At 39.8% G+C, this 18,375-nt stretch overlaps 1 protein-coding gene across 1 annotated transcript in view; it reads left to right on the plus strand.

Annotated features, from left to right (window-relative positions):
- Positions 1-339: 339 nt before the first annotated feature.
- The window catches only part of LOC144227426 (maestro heat-like repeat-containing protein family member 1), an 80,269-nt gene continuing 62,233 nt past the window's right edge, over positions 340-18,375 (plus strand). The window contains exons 1-4 of the mRNA XM_077759025.1: positions 340-363; positions 14,795-14,906; positions 17,381-17,487; positions 17,816-17,938. Of these exons, the coding sequence (XP_077615151.1) occupies positions 340-363; positions 14,795-14,906; positions 17,381-17,487; positions 17,816-17,938 (366 nt within the window). The remainder of the gene's footprint in view (positions 364-14,794; positions 14,907-17,380; positions 17,488-17,815; positions 17,939-18,375) is intronic.

The raw sequence follows: 18,375 nt of genomic DNA on the forward strand, positions 1-18,375 counted from the left end.
AGAGAGAATCTTAAGGAAGTTCTGTGCTCATCATGGAACCTGATACAGGGCTTGATCCTACGACTCTGGGATCATGACCTGAGCTGAAATCAGGAATCAGACACCCAACCAACTGAGCCACCCAGGTGCCCCATGACCTCTTTCATTTAATACATGTTTATGGATAGATAGCCTATTATGTGTAGACACTATGATAAGTTCCTTCCCCCACAGAGCTTATGGCCACTAGGGAGATGGGGATGAAGGAAGAGACAGATACCTTAAGCTGATAGTTGCAATACAGTATGAAAAATGCTCTCATGAATGAGAACATTCCAGGGTCTGAGGGGTGCATGTAACATGGATGACAGCAGTGTGGGCCAGGTACCCAGGCAGATTTCTTAGAGCAATGATATCAAGGCTCAACTGGATGAGTAGAGACTTACCCAATGAGGGAGTGGGTGGCAGTGGGGGTGGGGTTGGGCAGAAAGTGTTTAAACAAGACTGGACATAATGGGGGGGGGGCGATGACTGACCCTGAGGTGTGCAGCACAGGAGAAAACAAGTGGCTTCCATTTGAGAGCACACAAGAGAAATCATGTTCTCAGGTTTCCATTTGATGATATGGGTGCCTGGGTGGCTCAGTAAGTTAAGCATCCAACTCTTAAATTTCACCTCAGGTCATGATCTTGTGGTAGTTCGAGCCTTGAGTCAGTCTCCATTCTGTCAGTGTGGAATCCCTGCTTGAGATTCTCTCTCTCTCTCTCTCTGCCCCTCCCCTGCTATCTCTCTCTCTCTCAAATAAGTAAATACACTTAAAAAAATAGTTGAGGACAGAGGGAAGTTTTTGTAACACAGAAACTTTTCCAAAGGTCTTGGAGAGAAGTTGGAAGGGGTGGAGGCAGAGGGTACTTGGAGGGAAGAAGCACAGAGCAAATATGGCAACTCATTCATTGGTTCATTTTATTTAATAAGTAGGTACTGAGGACCTACTCTAGACCAGAAATACAGTAGCGATCAAGATGAGCAAGTTTCCCAATCTCATGGAACTTATATTTTTATGGGAGGAGACATATAGTAAATAAGATAATTTCAGAGAATACAAAGTGCTATGAAGAATGGAAAATGGAAATGTAATCAGGAGTAACTGGGGGAGCTTCGATAGGTTGGGGGACCAGTGAAAACCTCTCTGAGGAGGTGGCATTGACATGTGAACTGAGTAGGAGGTGAGCATCCCTTCTAGGGAGAGGAGACAGTAAGAGCAAAGGCAAAGAGGATGTGGGAGAGTAAGTAGACATTTGGAGGGGCTTGTATTTTGGGTGGTAAGCAAGGAGAACAGTGGTGTGGGCCTGATGGGGTTTAGCCATTACAAGGTTAGGCAGAGAATTAGTTGGCCCAGTCCTTTAGTGGGCAGATGGACCCTCAGGCCTAGAGAGATTGTACTTCTGAAGGAGCTTTCTTAGTCTTTGATGGATGAGGCTAGTTTTCTGGAAGGAGTTGGAGGCTAATCTGTATCTGGATTGGTCACTTGGGTTCTGGAAGAGGCTCCAAATTCTAGGCTAGGAGCTGGCAAACTGGCCCAAGGGCCAAGTCCTTCGTTATTAGAACACAGCTCAGTTCCTTCATTTACATATTGTTGTCATTAGTTGTGTTAATGAGTTGAGTAGTTGTAACAGACCACATGGCCTGTAAAACCTGAGACACTTACTATCTTATTACCCTTTTATGGAAAAAGTTTGCTAAGCTTTGCCCTAGGCCGTGGCAGGAAGTTTTCTATGAGGCAATTCAAAGCTGGTCTGTATATGCTGAGAAGGTGAGGCTGTACTCTGGAGCTGGGTTTCCAAAAGCTTCAAGTCCATCTCAGGTGCTGTAAATCTGTTAGTCATTAAGCTTGTTCACATGTATGTAGGAGTGTGCTGTGAGCTGGAAGATGTAGTTCAGGCTTGAATTGGTCTTCCACGAGTGGTCTGTGGGCTCTGCCACTTGCTGCAAGAGGCATTGTCCCAAGTCACAGTTCTGTGTGTGCGATGCCCTGCTCAGTAACATTAAGCAACTGTCTGCTGCCGCCTAATAAAATTCAGATGCCTTAACCTAACTCCACATAATGGCTCTATTGTACTGTTCCAGCCTAGTTTCTAATTCTACCGAAATACTTAAATGCTCCCGCCAATCTTGACTACTCACCACTCCCCACTTTGGTGACTGAATCACTTTGGACCGCTGATCACATTCAGTTTTTGTTCTTGGTTGTTTGGGTTCTTGTCTCATGGGCTCTAGCAGTTTTTAAACTATGTAAGGGCGAGCACCACATCTCTGTTCATTTTTATGTGCCCAGTAGAGCTGGCTTTAGGAGAGAGTTAGGTTGGGTATTTGTTACAGTTACTTAGCACTGTTTCTTGAATGCATTTTGTACTAAAAAATATTCATCTAGCATTCAATCAAATGTCTGCTGTATTTTTTAAAGTAATCTCTCCTCCCAACATGGGGCTCAAACTTACCACCCCTAGATCAAGAGTTGCATGCTCTATTGACTGAGGCAGCCAGGTGCCCTAAGGGTTTACTGTATTAATATTTGTATCCTTGCACCTAATACTGGACACATGACAAATGAAAATGAAAAATAATGACTAAAAGTATTTCTACAAGGTGAGAGGAAAGCAATCATATTTATTAGTAGGGAGTCATTTAAGATTGTTGCCTCTGCTGTTGTAGGGTAGGTTTGGGACTCTGGAGGTTTGCATTTCCTAATTCTAAACTTGAAACTTCAGTAAATTACTAGTAGGTGGACAAAGTCATATGAACCATGGCTGTTGGTCTAAGTATTGTACTTTTGGGTGTGATTAATTGAAAGGGAATATAAAAGTTAAAAACAATGTTTGAAGGTTATCTGTCAGCCATGATGATCGGCCCTCCAGATACTTATTTATTGCTACAAAGTCATAAAGTAGATTTTTAGAAAAACTTTCTATTGTGGAAAATTTTAATCATACACAGAGGTCAAGAAAATAGTGTAGTCAGCCTTCCTGTACCCATCACTAAATGCACTATTTACTAACTCACAGACAATCTTGTTTCACATACACTCCCACCCATTTCTTCCCCTCACTTATTATTTTGAAGCAAATCGCAGGAGTTAAATAATTTCAGCCATAAATACTCAGTATATATCTGTAAAAGATAAGGTTTCTTTTAAAAAACGTAAGCACAATACCATTATCACACCAATTACCCCACACAATTATTCTTTAATATCATCAAATATTCTTCTACCTCCAAATTTACAATTTAATATGTCTTTTTTATAGTATGTTTGTTTGAACCTGGATCCAAATAAAGTCCCACTTCATGATTGTTTGATTTGTCTCTCAGATTTTTGAACTTTGATTTCCCCTTTCATCTCTTTTTTTCTCCCTGGTGATTTCTTTATTGAAGAAATAAGGCTCTTTTTCTCATATTTTAGATTTTTCTAATTATAGCTTTATGATGTTGTTTTACATGTCCCTCTGTTCTTTGTATCTACTATAAATTAGTTCGTTCTGGAGGCTTGATCAGATTCAGATTAGAGATGGGGAGAAACAGAGAAAATCATATCTGGATATCTTTGTTTTTTTGTTTTTTGTTTTTTAGCGATGTTAGCAGTTGTTGATCAATTATGAATTGAAAAATGTTGGTATGGGGCACCTGGGTGGCTCATTCAGTTAAGCGTCTGACTTCAGCTCAGGTCATGATCTCATGGTTCGTGAGTTCGAGCCCCACGTCAGGCTCTGTGCTGACAGCTTGGAGCCTGGAGCCTGCTTTGGATTCTGTGTCTCCCTCTCTCTCTCCCCCTTCCCTGCTCACGCACTGTCTCTTTCTGTCTCTCAAAAGTGAATAAATGTTTAAAAAATTGTTTTAAAAAGAATCATTATGAACTCAGGAATTTAAATGCATTTGATGTATTTCAATACATTGCAATTATTAACTTTATTAATATGCAAAATATCTCATCTTTGGCCAGAAGGCGCTATTTTTATTTGTCTTCTTGATTTTTAGTGACTAATGATGTTAAGTGCTTTTATTATGTGCTTATTGGTTATTAATATATCTTCTTTGGAGAAATGTATATTCAGATACTTTGCCCATTTTTAAATTGAGTTTGTATGTATTATTTTTGTTTGTATTTATTATTGAGTTGTAAGAGTTCTTTAGGATATGAGTCACATATATCTATATGATTTGTAAATATGTTCTCCCATTCTATGGGTCATCTTTTCACTTTCTTGATATGTCTTTTGAAGTGCCGAAGTTTTTAATTTGCCATTTTGTTTTCTCTTTGTGCTTTTGCTTTCTGCCTAATACAAGACCACAGAAATTTGACACCTATGTTTTCTCCTAAGTTTTTGTTCTAACATTTAGGTTAGATGTGACCCATTTGAGCTAGTTTTTATGTATGGTATGAGGTAGGTGCCCAAATAAATCTACCCCCCCATCCTGAGGTTATCCAACTGTCCCAGCACCATTTGTTGAAAAGATGGTTTCTTTCCCATTGAATTTTCTTGGTACCTTTGTAGAAAATCAATCGACTATAAATGTAAAAGTTTATTTCTGGACTTTCAGTTATATTCCATCAACCTGTATGTCTATATTTATGCCACTACTACACTGTCTTGATTATCTTTGTAGTAAGTTTTGAAATCGGGAAATATAAGTCTTCCAACCCTTCTTATTTATTTATTTATTTTAAGGGTTATTTATTTTAAGGTTTATTTATTTGTTTTGTGTGAGTGAGCATGAGCAGAGGGAGGAGCAAAGAGACGGGAGAGAGAATCCCACACAGGCTCTGTGCTATTAGTGCAGAGCCCAATGTGCAGCTAAATTGAACTGTGAGATCATGACCTAAGCCAAAATCAAGTGTTGGACAGTAACCAACGAGTCACCCAGGCACCCCAACCTTTATTTTTTAGGATTGTTTTGGGATTCATTGCATTTCTATGAATTTTATGATTAGCTTGTCAGTTTTCACAAAAAAGGCAACAGGGATTTTTATAGAGATTGTGTTGAATCTGTAGACAATTAGGGGAGAATATCCATCTAATTATATTTAGTCTTCTGATCCATAAATATGGGATGTCTTTCTATTTGTTTAAATCTTCTTTAATTTCTCTCAGCAAATGTTTTATAGTTTTCTTTGTACAAGTCTTATACTTCTTTTGTTCAGTTTATTCCTAGGTATTTTATTCTTTTTGATCTTACTGTGAATGGGTTAATTTTCTTAATTTCATTTTCAAATTGTTCATTGCTAGTGTAAAATACAGTTGATTTTTGTATATTGATTTTGTGAACTTGTCAAACTGTGTTTATTAATCCTAGCTTTTTTTTTTAGTGGATTTCTGAAGATTTTCCATATACAAGATCATGTCATTTGTGGATAAGACAGTTTTACTTCTTCCTTTCCATTTATCCTATTCAAGTCTGAACCTGGGAGTGATTCCACATTCCTGGTTCTCCTTGGCCCTTCCTCTCACCTTTCTTTCTTTTTTTTTTTTTTTTTAATAGTTTTTTATTTATTTTTGAGACAGAGAGAGACAGAGCATGAGCAGGGGAGGGGCAGAGAGAAGGGGAGACACAGAATCCGAAACAGGCTCCAGGCTCTGAACTGCCAGCACAGAACCCGATGCAGGGCTCGAACCAACAAACTGCGAGATTATGACCTGAGCCGAAGTCAGACACTTAACCGACTGAGCCACCCAGACGTCCTTTTTTTTTTTTAAGTTTATTTATTTATTTTGAGAAAAAGAGTGTGCATGCACAGGCAGGGGAGGCACAGAGAGAGAGAGAGGGAGAGAGAGAGAATCCCAAGCAGGCACCATGCTGTCAATACAGAGTCTGACACAGGGCTTGATCTCCTGAACCTTGAGATCATGACCTCAGCCGAAATCTAGAGTTGGACACTTAACCAACTGAGCCACCCAGGTGCTCCTTCCTCTTGACTTTTCTTTCTTTCTTCCTTTTTTGTTTAAATTTGAAAAATGTTTATTTATTTTTGACAGAGACAAAGAGACAAGTGTGAATGGGGGAGGGACAGAGAGAGAGGGAGATACAGAATCCAAAGCAGCCCCCAGGCTCTGAGCTGTCAGCACAGAGCCCAACACGGGGCTGGAACCCAGGGACCACAAGATCACGACTTGAGCCAAAGTCAGGCAATCAATCGACTGAGCCAACCAGGCATCCCTTCTCTTCCCTTTTCTAATCAACTGCCTAGTTCTGCCTATTTTAACCTCCAAAGTATCTTTGTAATCTGTTCTTTTCTCTTCATCTCCACTGCTACTACCTCAGGTCAGGTGACTATTATTTCTCACTCCTGCCTGCAGTGTTGTCTTCCTCAAATCCACCTTCCACATTACCCAAGTGATTTTTCTAAATCATAGATACTCTGATATAATCCCCTTTCAAAGATCCCCCATTGCCACAGCATGGCAAACAAGGTCTTTCCTCCTCAGTTGCATTTTGTACACTTCCACCAAATATTGAACTCATTAATGCACTTTAAGATATCTAGTTTAACAGCTACATGACACCATCATCATTTGGAGATATCATACGTTATTTGACTGGTTCTATGTGTACTGCCCTTTACATATCATATTGTCTCGTGCCTCAGGGCTTTTCCTTCTCCTTCCATATCATCCCCTCTATTACTTTTCATCCTAAGAAACCACACTCACCAGCCCATTCTTTCTGAAAGCTTCTCTAACTCTTACAGAGTTAATTATGTGCTCATCTCTATTTTTTTCAGAACAGTGTACATGCCTATAATATTTCATGTATTGTCTTGTAATTGTCATATGTTCTTTACTAAGTTCTTTGAGGTCAGCAATCGTGTTAGATTTATCTTGAATACCCTTACAATACCTATCATATTAGACAATCCTAAAATCATATTGTTGAACTCACTTGAATTAGGCTTTACCTATAACCCCCCTTGCTTTTGATAGACCATCTTTCTAAATTGTCAAACTGTTTACATTTTCAAAAGGACATACTTAAAAATGATCTTTTTTGGATGACAAAAGTAACATATGTTTATTTTAAACTGGATGGAATTTATAGAAAAGTCCTTAGAAGAAAATAAAAATTCCTTATCAATCTACCATCTGGATATGTTACCATTTTGATGTATGCTCTTCCAATTTTTTCTGTGGACTCATATGTGTGTGTGTCAATGTGTATATATGTGTGTGTGTGCCTGTGTATATATGTGTGTGTGTATACATAATATATATATGTGTATGTGTGTGTGTTTTAATTTTTTTAATGTTTTTATTTATTTTTAGGAGACAGAGAGAGTGAGTATGAGCAGGGAGGGGCAGAGAGAGGGAGACACAGAATCCAAAGCAGGCTCCAGGCTCTGAGCTAGCTGTCAACATAGAGCCCGATGTGAGGCTCGAGCTCATGGACCGCGAGATCATGACCTGAGCCGAAGTCGGATGCTTAACTGACTGAGCCACCCAGGCGCCCCTATGTGTGTGTGATTTTAATTTTTTTTTTTTTTTTGAGAGAGTACAAGTTGGGGAGGGGCAGAAAGAAAGGGAGACAGAGGATCTGAAGAAGGCTCTGTGCTGGCAGCAAAGAGGCCAATGTGGGGCTCAAACTCACGAACCTGTGAGGTCATGACCTGAGCTGAAATCAGACACCCAACCAACTAAGCCACCCAGGTGCCCTTACATGTGTGTTTATACAATATACACAAATATGTGTATATTCTTGATATATGTATATATGTAATATATATGACTATATATGGATATATATAAACAACAGTATGATACATACTTTTTGTAGCCTTTTTTACTTAATGTAATATTAACATTTTATCATGTCCTTAAATATTATTTTATGAAATTATTATTACTTTTTAAAGGTTTTCTTTTATTTTAAGTAATCTTTACACCCAACATGGGGCTCGAACTCATAACTCTGAGATCAAGAGTCGCATTCTCTACTGACTAAGCCAGCCAGGGGCCCTTACAAAATTATTATTTTTTTAATTATTAAAGCAATTTTTTGTTAATGTTTATTTTTAAGAGAAAGAGAGACAGAGCGTGAGCAGGGGAAGGGCAAAGAGTGAGGGAGACACAGAATCTGAAGTAGGCTCCAGGCTCTGAGCTGTCCATACAGTGCCCAATGTAGGGCTTGAACTCATAAACTGTGAAATCACGACCTGAGCCAAAGTTGGATACTTAGCTGAACGAGTCACTCAGGCGCCCCCATTTTTTAATGTTTATTTATTTTTGAGAGAGAGAGAGAGAGAGAGCACAAGTAGGGGAGGGCAGAGAGAGAGGGAGACACAGAATCTGATGTGGGCTCCAGGCTCTGAGCTGTCCTCAAGAGCCTGATGCAGGGCTGAAACTAACGAACTGTGAGATCATGAGCTGAGCCAACGTTGGATGCTCAACTGACTGAGCCACCCAGGTGTCCTCAAAATTATTTTTAATTATTGTACATATATGTATGAACTGTATGTAAATATCTATGTATTGTTGAGTATCAAGAGAATTTTTTTTACATTTGATTGAACATAACAAGTTTGAAAAAAATAGTTCACTCACTCATTTATTTTCTCAGTACATATTTATTGAAGAGCTACTATGCATCAGCTATTTTAAAGAAGTTATAATAAAGCCATTTCTCTCCAGGAGTCATAATTGGGGGAGGGGACACTCTATTCCACCTTAGGTTCTTTAGAATCAGAGCTGGTGGGTTAGTTCTGGGGTAAGCATTCCAGGTTTGGTTGCTAAGATGTGATTATTTCTCAATAATTGGGTAGTATTCCCAGGAGACACTTCCTCTCTGCCATCTGAACTGCTTCGTTCTAGTGCTGCTATCCATCTGGTGTGGGGAAGGAGGAGAGAAACGGGGACTGGAGCAGGGTCAGGCCTAGAGAGAAGGTGAGTCTGAACATGAGAAATGAACTAGGGCAGTGGCCATGTAAGGGTAGGGAAGGGATGGATTCAAGGGTGTTTTTTTTTTAAGTTTATTTATTTATTTATTTTGAGAGAGAGAGAGAGAGAGAGAGAGAGAGAATCCCAAGCAGACTCCATGATGACAGTGAGGGGCTCAAACCCACAAACTGTGAGATCATGACTTGAGCCAAAACCAGGAGTTAGTCGCTTACTTGACTGAGCCACCCAGGCGCCCCATTCAAGGGATATTTATTAAGTAAAATCCTCTGTTCTGGCACGGCTGTGGGTGGTGTGGGAGAGAAGTCAAAGATGATTGAGATTTAAGCACTGCCCAGAGATAGGGATTCATTTTGGGATGGAGAGGAGATAATATGTTGAATGTTGGATGTTTTAAATACTACACACTACTAAAATATAGAAATAAAGATATGCAACTTAAGACCGAGACAGATTTTGTTACTCTGACATTTTGAGCACTTCATCCTGTACTCTATGTTTTTCTAACAAAGTTTAAAGTTCAACAATTCTCTATTTTTTTTCTAAAGAAGATAAGGATCTTATACTCCTTAATCAGCCTGCAACCGCACCCTTCTCGTCTTTTGTGCTGTGTTGTCTAATGTTTTCATTCCATCATGGTTTTAACTCCCTCAAATTAGTGGTGATTATTATATTTCATAGTTGATATTTATTTATTTATTTATTTAAAATATTTATTTATTTATTTATCTTTTGAAATTTTATTTAATATTCTAGTTAGGTAATATTCAGTGCGATGTTGGTCTCAGAAGTAGAATTCAGTGATTCATCACTTACGTACTATACCCAGTGCTCATCAGCCATCTAGCTGATCCCTCACCCACCTCCCTCCATCAACCCTCAGTTTCTTCTCTATACTTAAGAGTCTGTTATCTGGTTTGCCTCTCTCTTTTTCCTCCTCCCATATGATCATATGTTTTTCTTTCTTAAATTCCACATAGGAGTGAAATCATATGGCCTTTGTCTTTCTCTGACTGACTTACTTAGCCTAGCATTATACTCTCTAGTTCCATCCATGTTGTTGCAAATGGCAAGATTTCATTCTTTTTGATGGCTGAGTAATATTCCATTATATGTATATAGCCATATTACATAATAATACATATACATATTATTATTATGTTTATGTATATATCTTTTTATTTTTCCTTAGTTTATTGTCAAGTTGGTTTACATGTAACACCCAGTGCTCATCCCCACAAGTGCCCTCCTCTATGCCCATCACCCTCCTTCCCTTCTCCCCTACCCCCCATCAGCCCTCAGTTTGTTCTCAGCATTCAGGAGTCTCTCATGGTTTGCCTCCCTCCCTCTCCCCAACTATTTTTCCCCTTCTTCTCCCACTTCATCCCCCATTAATTTCCTCCTAATCCATCTATACATGCAAACATATGGTAGCTGTCCTCCTTTGCCTGACTTATTTCATTCAGCATAACACCCTCAAGTTCCATCCATGTTGCTACAAATGTCCAGATTACACTCTTTCTCATTGCCATGTTGTATTCCATTGTATAAATATACCACATCTTCCTGATCTATTCATCATTTGATAAACACTTCGGCTCTTTCCATGTTTTGGCTATTGTTGAGAGTGCTGCTATGAACATTGGGGTACATGTGCCCCTATGCATCAGCACTCCTATATCCTGTGGGTAAATTCCTAGCAGTGCTAATGCTAGGTCATAGGGGAGTTCTATTGTTAAATTTTTGAGAAACCTCCATACTTTTTTCCAGAGTGGCTGCACCAGTTTACATTCCCACCAGCAGTGTAGGAGGGGGCCCGTTTCTCCAAATCCACGCCAGCATCTAAAGTCTCCTGATTTGTTCATTTTAGCCACTCTGACTGGCATGAGGTGGTATCTCAATGTGNATGGTTTGCCTCCCTCCCTCTCCCCAACTATTTTTCCCCTTCTTCTCCCACTTCATCCCCCATTAATTTCCTCCTAATCCATCTATACATGCAAACATATGGTAGCTGTCCTCCTTTGCCTGACTTATTTCATTCAGCATAACACCCTCAAGTTCCATCCATGTTGCTACAAATGTCCAGATTACACTCTTTCTCATTGCCATGTTGTATTCCATTGTATAAATATACCACATCTTCCTGATCTATTCATCATTTGATAAACACTTCGGCTCTTTCCATGTTTTGGCTATTGTTGAGAGTGCTGCTATGAACATTGGGGTACATGTGCCCCTATGCATCAGCACTCCTATATCCTGTGGGTAAATTCCTAGCAGTGCTAATGCTAGGTCATAGGGGAGTTCTATTGTTAAATTTTTGAGAAACCTCCATACTTTTTTCCAGAGTGGCTGCACCAGTTTACATTCCCACCAGCAGTGTAGGAGGGGGCCCGTTTCTCCAAATCCACGCCAGCATCTAAAGTCTCCTGATTTGTTCATTTTAGCCACTCTGACTGGCATGAGGTGGTATCTCAATGTGGTTTTGATCTGTATTTCCCTGATGATGAGGGATGCTGAGCATCGTTTTATGTGTCTGTTGGCTATCTGGATGTCTTCTTTGTAGAAGTGTCTGTTCATGTCTTCTGCCCATTTCTTCACTGGATTGTTTGTTTTTTGGGCATGGTGTTTGGTGAGCTCCTTATAGATTTTGAATTCTAGCCCTTTATCTGATATGTCATTTGCAACTATCTTTTGCCATTCCGTCAGTTGCCTATTAGTTTTATTGATTGTTTCCCTTGCCATGCAGAAGCTTTTATCTTGATGAGGGCCCAGTAGTTCATTTTTGCTCTTGATTCCCTTACCTTTGGGGATGTGTCAAGTAAGAAATTGCTGCGGTTGAGATCAAGGAGGTTATNTTGTGATCTACCTTGGAGAATGTGCCATATGCACTTCAGAAGAAAGTGAATTCCCTGGCCTCAGGATGTAGAGTTCTAAATATATCTGTCAAATCCATCTGGTCCAATGTGTCCTTCAAGTCCATTGTTTCTTTAGTGATTTTCTGTCTAGTTGATTTGTTCATTGCGGTAAGTAGAGTATTAAAGTCCCCTGCTATTGGCACATTCTTATCCATAAGACTGTTTCTGTTTGTGATTAATTGTTGTATGTATTTAGGTGCTTCCATGTTTGGTGCATAGACATTTATAATTGTTAGCTCTTCCTGATGGATAGACCCTGTAATTATTATATAATGCTCTTCTTCATCCCTTGTTACTGCCTTTCCTTTAAATTCCAGTTTGTCTGATATAAGTATAGCTACTCCAGCTTTCTTTTGATTTCCAGTAGCATGATCTATATATTTCTCCATCCCCTTACTTTCAATCTGAAGGTGTTCTCAGGTGTAAAATGAATTTCTTATAGACAGGAAATAGATGGATTTTGGTTTTTTATCCATTCTGCTACCCTATGTCTTTTGATTGGAGCATTGAGTCCATTTACATTCAGTGTTATTATTGAAAAATAAGGATTTAGAGTCATTGTGTTCTTTGTAGGATTCATGCTTGTGGTGGTGTCTCTGGTACCTTGTGTTCCTTGAAACATTTCCCTCATAGAGTCCCCCTCAGGATTTCTTATAGGGCTGGTTTAGTGGTGATGAATTCTTTCAATTTTTGTTTGTTTGGGAAGACTTTTATCTCTCCTTCTATTCTGAATGACAGGTTTGCTGGATAGAGGATTCTTGGCTGCATATTTTTTCTGTTCATCACATTGAAGATCTCCTGCCATTCCTTTCTGGCCTGCCAAGTTTCAGTAGATAGGTCTGTCACCACTCTGATAGGTTTCCCTTTGTATGTTAAGGCCCTTTTCTCCCTAGCTGCTTTCAAAATTCTCTCTTTGTCCTTATATTTTGTCAGTTTCACTATGATATGTCGTGCAGAAGATCTATTCAAGTTATGTCTGAGGGGAGTTCTCTGTGCCTCTTGAATTTCAACGTCTACTTCCCTTCCCAGGTTTGGGAAGTTCTCTGCTATAATTTGTTCAAGGACTCCTTCAGCACCTTTCCCTCTTTCTTTCTCTTCTGGAATTCCTATGATACGGATATTGTCCATTTGATTGTATTGCTGAGCTCTCGAACTCTCCTTTCGTGTTCCTGGATCAGTTTAACTCTCTTTTTCTCAGCTTCCTCTTTTTCTATAATTGTGTCTTCTAATTCACCTATTCTCCTGTCTTCCTCTTCAATTTGTGCATTGGACACCTCCATTTTATTATGCATCTCATTTATAGCCTTTATTAATTCATCACAACTATTTTTAAGCTCCATAGTCTTTGTAGCAATAGTTTCTCTGATGTCTCCCATGCCTTTCTCAACCCCAGCGATTAATTTTGTGACTATTGCTCTAAATTCTTGTTCAGTTATGTTGCTTATATCTGTTTTGAGCAGTTATTTATCTGTCATTTCTTCCTGGAATTTCTTTAGAAGAGAGCTCTTCTGTTTCATCATTTTGGTTAGCTTTCTGTCTCTTGTTAGTTTTAAAAGCTTGTTATGCACTCTTCACCTGAGAGTACTGCTATATTAAAGAAGGCTCTTTGTCCAGGGCCTCTCCGTTCAGGAAGTATTCTTTTAGTGGTGTCTCTTGTTCTCTCTTGGTGACACTTTGGTTATTTTATTTCCCTACTCGTAGTGATATTTGAGACTCTCCCCCATGTGTACTTTGGCTTGTTTCTTGAGGTAGTCCTGGAAAAGAAAACAGACAGACAAACACACAGGGAACAAAGGCACACAAACGCACAGACAAATCCAACAAACACGCAAACTGAAAGGGAAAAGGAAAAAAAAAAGAAGGGAAAAATAGAGGAAGGAGGAAAAACAAATAAAAGAAAAAGAAAAAAGAAAAAAGAAGAAAAGAAAGAAAAAAAACCCAAAAGACAAAGGACAGTCTAAAAGCATAATACCAGGGGCGCCTGGGTAGCTCAGTTGGTTAAGCATCTGACTTTGGCTCAGGTCATGATCTCACGATTGTGGGTTCGAGCCCCACGTGGGGCTCTGTGCTTAGAGCTAGCTCAGAGCCTGGAGCCTGCTTCGGATTCTTTGTCTCCCCCTCTCTCTGACCCTCCCCTGCTCACACTGCCTCTCTCTCTCTCTCAGAAATAAATAAAACATTTAAAAATTTTAAAATAAAAGCATAAAACCAGAATTCCCAGCTACAAATAAAGAGCAGGGTGTATGCAGTGCTGATGGAAGAGCATGTACAAAGAGAAAAATGACAGGGCGGGGAGGAAGCGAAATTGGAAGAGAAATGACCAGGCAGAGAGACTAAGAGGCTTAATTCAGAGAGAGAAAGAGGAGAATATGGTAAGAGTTGAGGAGAAAAAAACAAAGATAATGTTACTCAGAGAAACTATATAGTCTGATTACTCCAGAGAGAGAGAGATAGAAAGGTAGAGGTGGAGGTGTAGAATATACACCTAGAGAATTGATTAAATGTGACTCTTTAAGCAAACCAGTGACCAGAGTGCCCAGTCCAGCAGAGGGGAGGGATACAAATGAGACAAGGAAAAATTATCTGGGTAGAAAGAATTGGTCTAGAATTAATCATGGTAGTGCATCCTTGTTGGTCTTGCCCCAGGCTCTGGTTAAAAAAAAAAAAAAAAAAAGCAGCTCTCTCTCGGGGATGGGCGTGATTTGGTGTAGGCGGGTCTTAGCCTCCACTGCGTCCAGAGGCCGCTCCCTGAGGTCCCATCTTGGTGGTTGTGGGGACAAAAATGGTGGTGCCCCAGTGTCCTCTCAAACCAAGTGTTGCAACTCACTCTTTTGGGTCCGATCTCCCTGTGCCGCAGGCGTAGCCAAGGTAGGCTGTGCTCTATGTCCCAAGCCACGCCTCGTTTCCAGATCTTAGTCTGCACACCCAGTTGATACCGCCCGAAATATAAATCCACAGGCCGAGTCCCTCCAAGCAGTTTCAAGCCAGCCGCCTCCCCACTGGGGGTCCAGCCGAGCCAGCAGAGCAGCGGAGCGGCTTCAAGCACGCCGCTTCCCCTCCGGTCAAGCTGGTGAGCAATGTGTCCCGTTCAAAGTCAGCTGCACAGCTGGAACTGGAAACTGTGTTCCAAGCTGAGGTTTTTCTCTTCTCCAGGGACAGGAACAGTTCCTTGAGCAGTTTCAGCCGCTCTTTCATTTCCTCTGACTCACCGCGCTCCCCACAAAGGGGTTCCCTCTCCTCCCCCTCCCTCCGTGTCTCCGGTCCCAGCCCGTTTTTATCGTCCCCAGTTCGCACTCACACTATAAGGTTGTTTTCTCAGTGGACTCTATCTCCTTTTCCTCCCAAACTCCTGGATTCTGTAAGGGTTCCTATGGCTTCAGGCTTTCTCTGTTTGAGAGATGGGGGTGAGTGAAATGTACAGAGCTCCCTACTTCTCCGCCATCTTGCCTCCTCCTCCCCTCTAGGGTTTTGATGGTTTCCTGTCTCATATTTAGGTCCTTTATCCATTTTGAGTTTATTTTTGTGTATGGTGTGATAAAAAGTGATCTAGTTTCTTTGTTCTGCAGGTTGCTGTCCACTTTTCCCTGCACCATCTATTAAAGAGGCTCTTTTTTCCATTGGATATTTTTTCCCGCTTTGTCAAAAATTAGTTGGCCATACATTTGTGGGTCCAATTCTGAGTTCTCTATTTATTCCATTGGTCTATGTGTGTGCCATCAATTATCTTTATATATTACCATCCTGCCATTCTTTTCGAACTCCTTTCAGCCAATCTAATACACCTGTTACTTGTTCTTTTATTAAAAATTATTTTTTTATTTTTCTACATTGCATACTATGTGAATTCCTCACTGTTTTCTAATTTACTAATTCTCTCTTTAACTGTATTCAGTCTTGACTATACCTTCTTTGTTGACATTTCAAATTTTGGTGTCTGTGTTTTTCATTTCCAAGTTTTCTAATTGGTTCTTTTTCATATCTACCTATAAATTGTTTCATTTTGTCTTTATTTGTTCTTTTAAAATGGAAATTATTTCTTTATTATTTTTAGCATCCTGATCATATTCATTTGATGAGGAGGAAGAAGAGGTTGGTGACAATGATTATCATTATTATTGTTTTATTAAAGTCTTTGAGACACTGTTTTACAAAATTAATCTCCTCTGAAGTAATTTCCTGTTCCAATTGTTGATTTTGTTGTGTTGTCTATCTTTCGTAGCATTAATTTCTACATGTCTTTGGGAATTTGAGTTTGTTTAGTTTAAGTAGCATCTCTCTATTTCTCTTCCTTTCCTTCTTTCTTCCCTTTTGTGTAAAACACTTCCTTTCTAGTTGCTTTTTCTGGTTGTCTCATTTGCACCCCTGCCCTTGGTCTAATGTCCAGAACCTGTTCTTAAAATGACAATAGGGGCGCCTGGGTGGCTCAGTCGGTTAAGCATCTGACTTTGGCTCAGGTCATGATCTCACGGTTTGTGGGTTTGAGCCCCGCACTGGGCTCTGTGCTGACAGCTAGCTCAAAACCTGGAGCCTGCTTTGGATTCTGTGTCTCCCTCTCTCTCTGCCTCTTCCCCTGCTCATGCTGCCTCTCTCTCTCTCAGAAATAAATAAAACATTAAAAAAAATTTTTAAAAATGACAACAAACGGCTCTTCTGTAGAGATATGGGGATGCTGTGGATTCAGGTAGAGTGCTGACAGTTTCTGAGAATAATAATCAATATTTACTGAGTTATTACTATATGCCAGGCACTATTCTACATATATTACTTCATATAATGTTCCTAACAACTCTATGAGTTAGATACTACTACTACTACTACTGCTGCTGCTGCTGCTACTGCTACTACTACTACTACTACAACTACTACTTCTACTATCACTACCACAATGCTGACCATTTTACAAATGAGTAAAGTAAGGCATGTTAAGTAATGCCTTTAGTGGAGACAAACCAGAACATTTGAATGAATGAATGAATAAATAATCCATCCTTGCTGGTAGTAGATAGACTGAACTCAGACTAAATCAATTTCTGGCTTTTTAAAAATTACTATTAACCAAAACTATGGGTATATGTCACTGGAGTATAAGTTTGTAGTGTATAATAATCAATTTTATTAATATGAAATTATTTTATTAATATGAAATTTTCATAGTCCTATAGACAGGTACTCTCCTACTCCAAATCTCTATCCAACTCTCACCTATAGAAGGGTGTTTATAATCTCAAGGAAAAAGATGTGGTCCAAAGGGTAGGCTGAAATTCTGAAAGTGATACCTAATAGCACATATCTCAACTCTCGTGTTAGTTTTTATTATACTTATTTCACATATGAAGAAATAGAGTCTCCAGGAGTTAAATAAATTGCCTACGGATATATTGCTAGTGGGGGACAGACTCTGAGTCAGGAGCCAAACTTGTGTCTTCTGATTCTTAATTATTCTTTGCATGTTTTCATCATACCATGATACCCACCTCTAATGAAATATCCACCTATAGCAAGAGAGAAACAGCTCCCACTCCTCACCCTTTTTATTTCTTACAGAGTTATTTATAGTTATGGGAAGTTCCTCAGAGATCACAGAGAGGAACTTGGATGTCTCAGAAAAGAACATCGAGGACTTTATGGAGGCACTCCAAGTTGCTGGTCAGGTGAGGACATCTCAGACATCTTCCTGGCTCCAGCCAGCATAGGACCATCTCGATCAAGGTACCTCATTGGGCACATACCAATTGTGCTAGGAGAATGGAAGAAATTTCCAGTCAGCAGAGCACTACTTGGTCCCGTCCATTCATAGCTCCAGGTCTAGTTCCAGTGTCCCTAGTCTGACCCATACTCTCTCCACTCCTCAACCTCTGATCCAGCTTTAATCCTCTTCCTAGATTCACTCCTCTTCCTTTCTTGACCAGGGATCATTATTGTCTTTATTATCTTTACCCTTCAATTTTCCTTTCTCCTTGAGTCCCCTCTCTCCTATAGTTGTCAGCAGATAATGTCTTACAAACTCTCAAGTTGCTGAAAGTCAAAATCCTAAATAACAAGATGGCAACTCCACTATGCCAGAAGATGACAGATATCATCGTTGACTACATGAAGACAATGGTGAGGAGCCTGTGCCTCTTGGTTGTGAGCTTTGGGGAAAGATCCTCTTTGGGTCTGAGCCCAGGAGTTCTTTCTGGTGGATGATGACACTTGGAAACTAAGTGGGATCTTGGATATGAGTACTTCGTTTCTAAATAGTTTGCTAGAGCTCATATCTTGTACTCTGAGCCTATCTCAAGAACTGTGACACAGACAGAATTGGAAGATACAGTAGTGAATTGAAGTGGTGAGGCAGGAGGAGTGAAATGGAAAGGGGAAAGGGTTTGGGCTGTTGATCTCAGAGTGTGATCTGGTTTTCAGACTGTGTCCTGGGATTCCTTAGGTGGTCACCTTTGTTATTGGGCTTAACTAATCATACCAACCCATTTAAATCCACATATCTGTGTGCTAACCCACCTTTAGACTGAACATTCATGATGTCTACTTACCCATCTATT

The sequence above is a fragment of the Crocuta crocuta genome, unplaced genomic scaffold (assembly GCF_008692635.1).
Source record: "Crocuta crocuta isolate KB4526 unplaced genomic scaffold, BGI_CrCroc_1.0 scaffold72, whole genome shotgun sequence".
NCBI classification, from domain to species: domain Eukaryota; kingdom Metazoa; phylum Chordata; class Mammalia; order Carnivora; family Hyaenidae; genus Crocuta; species Crocuta crocuta.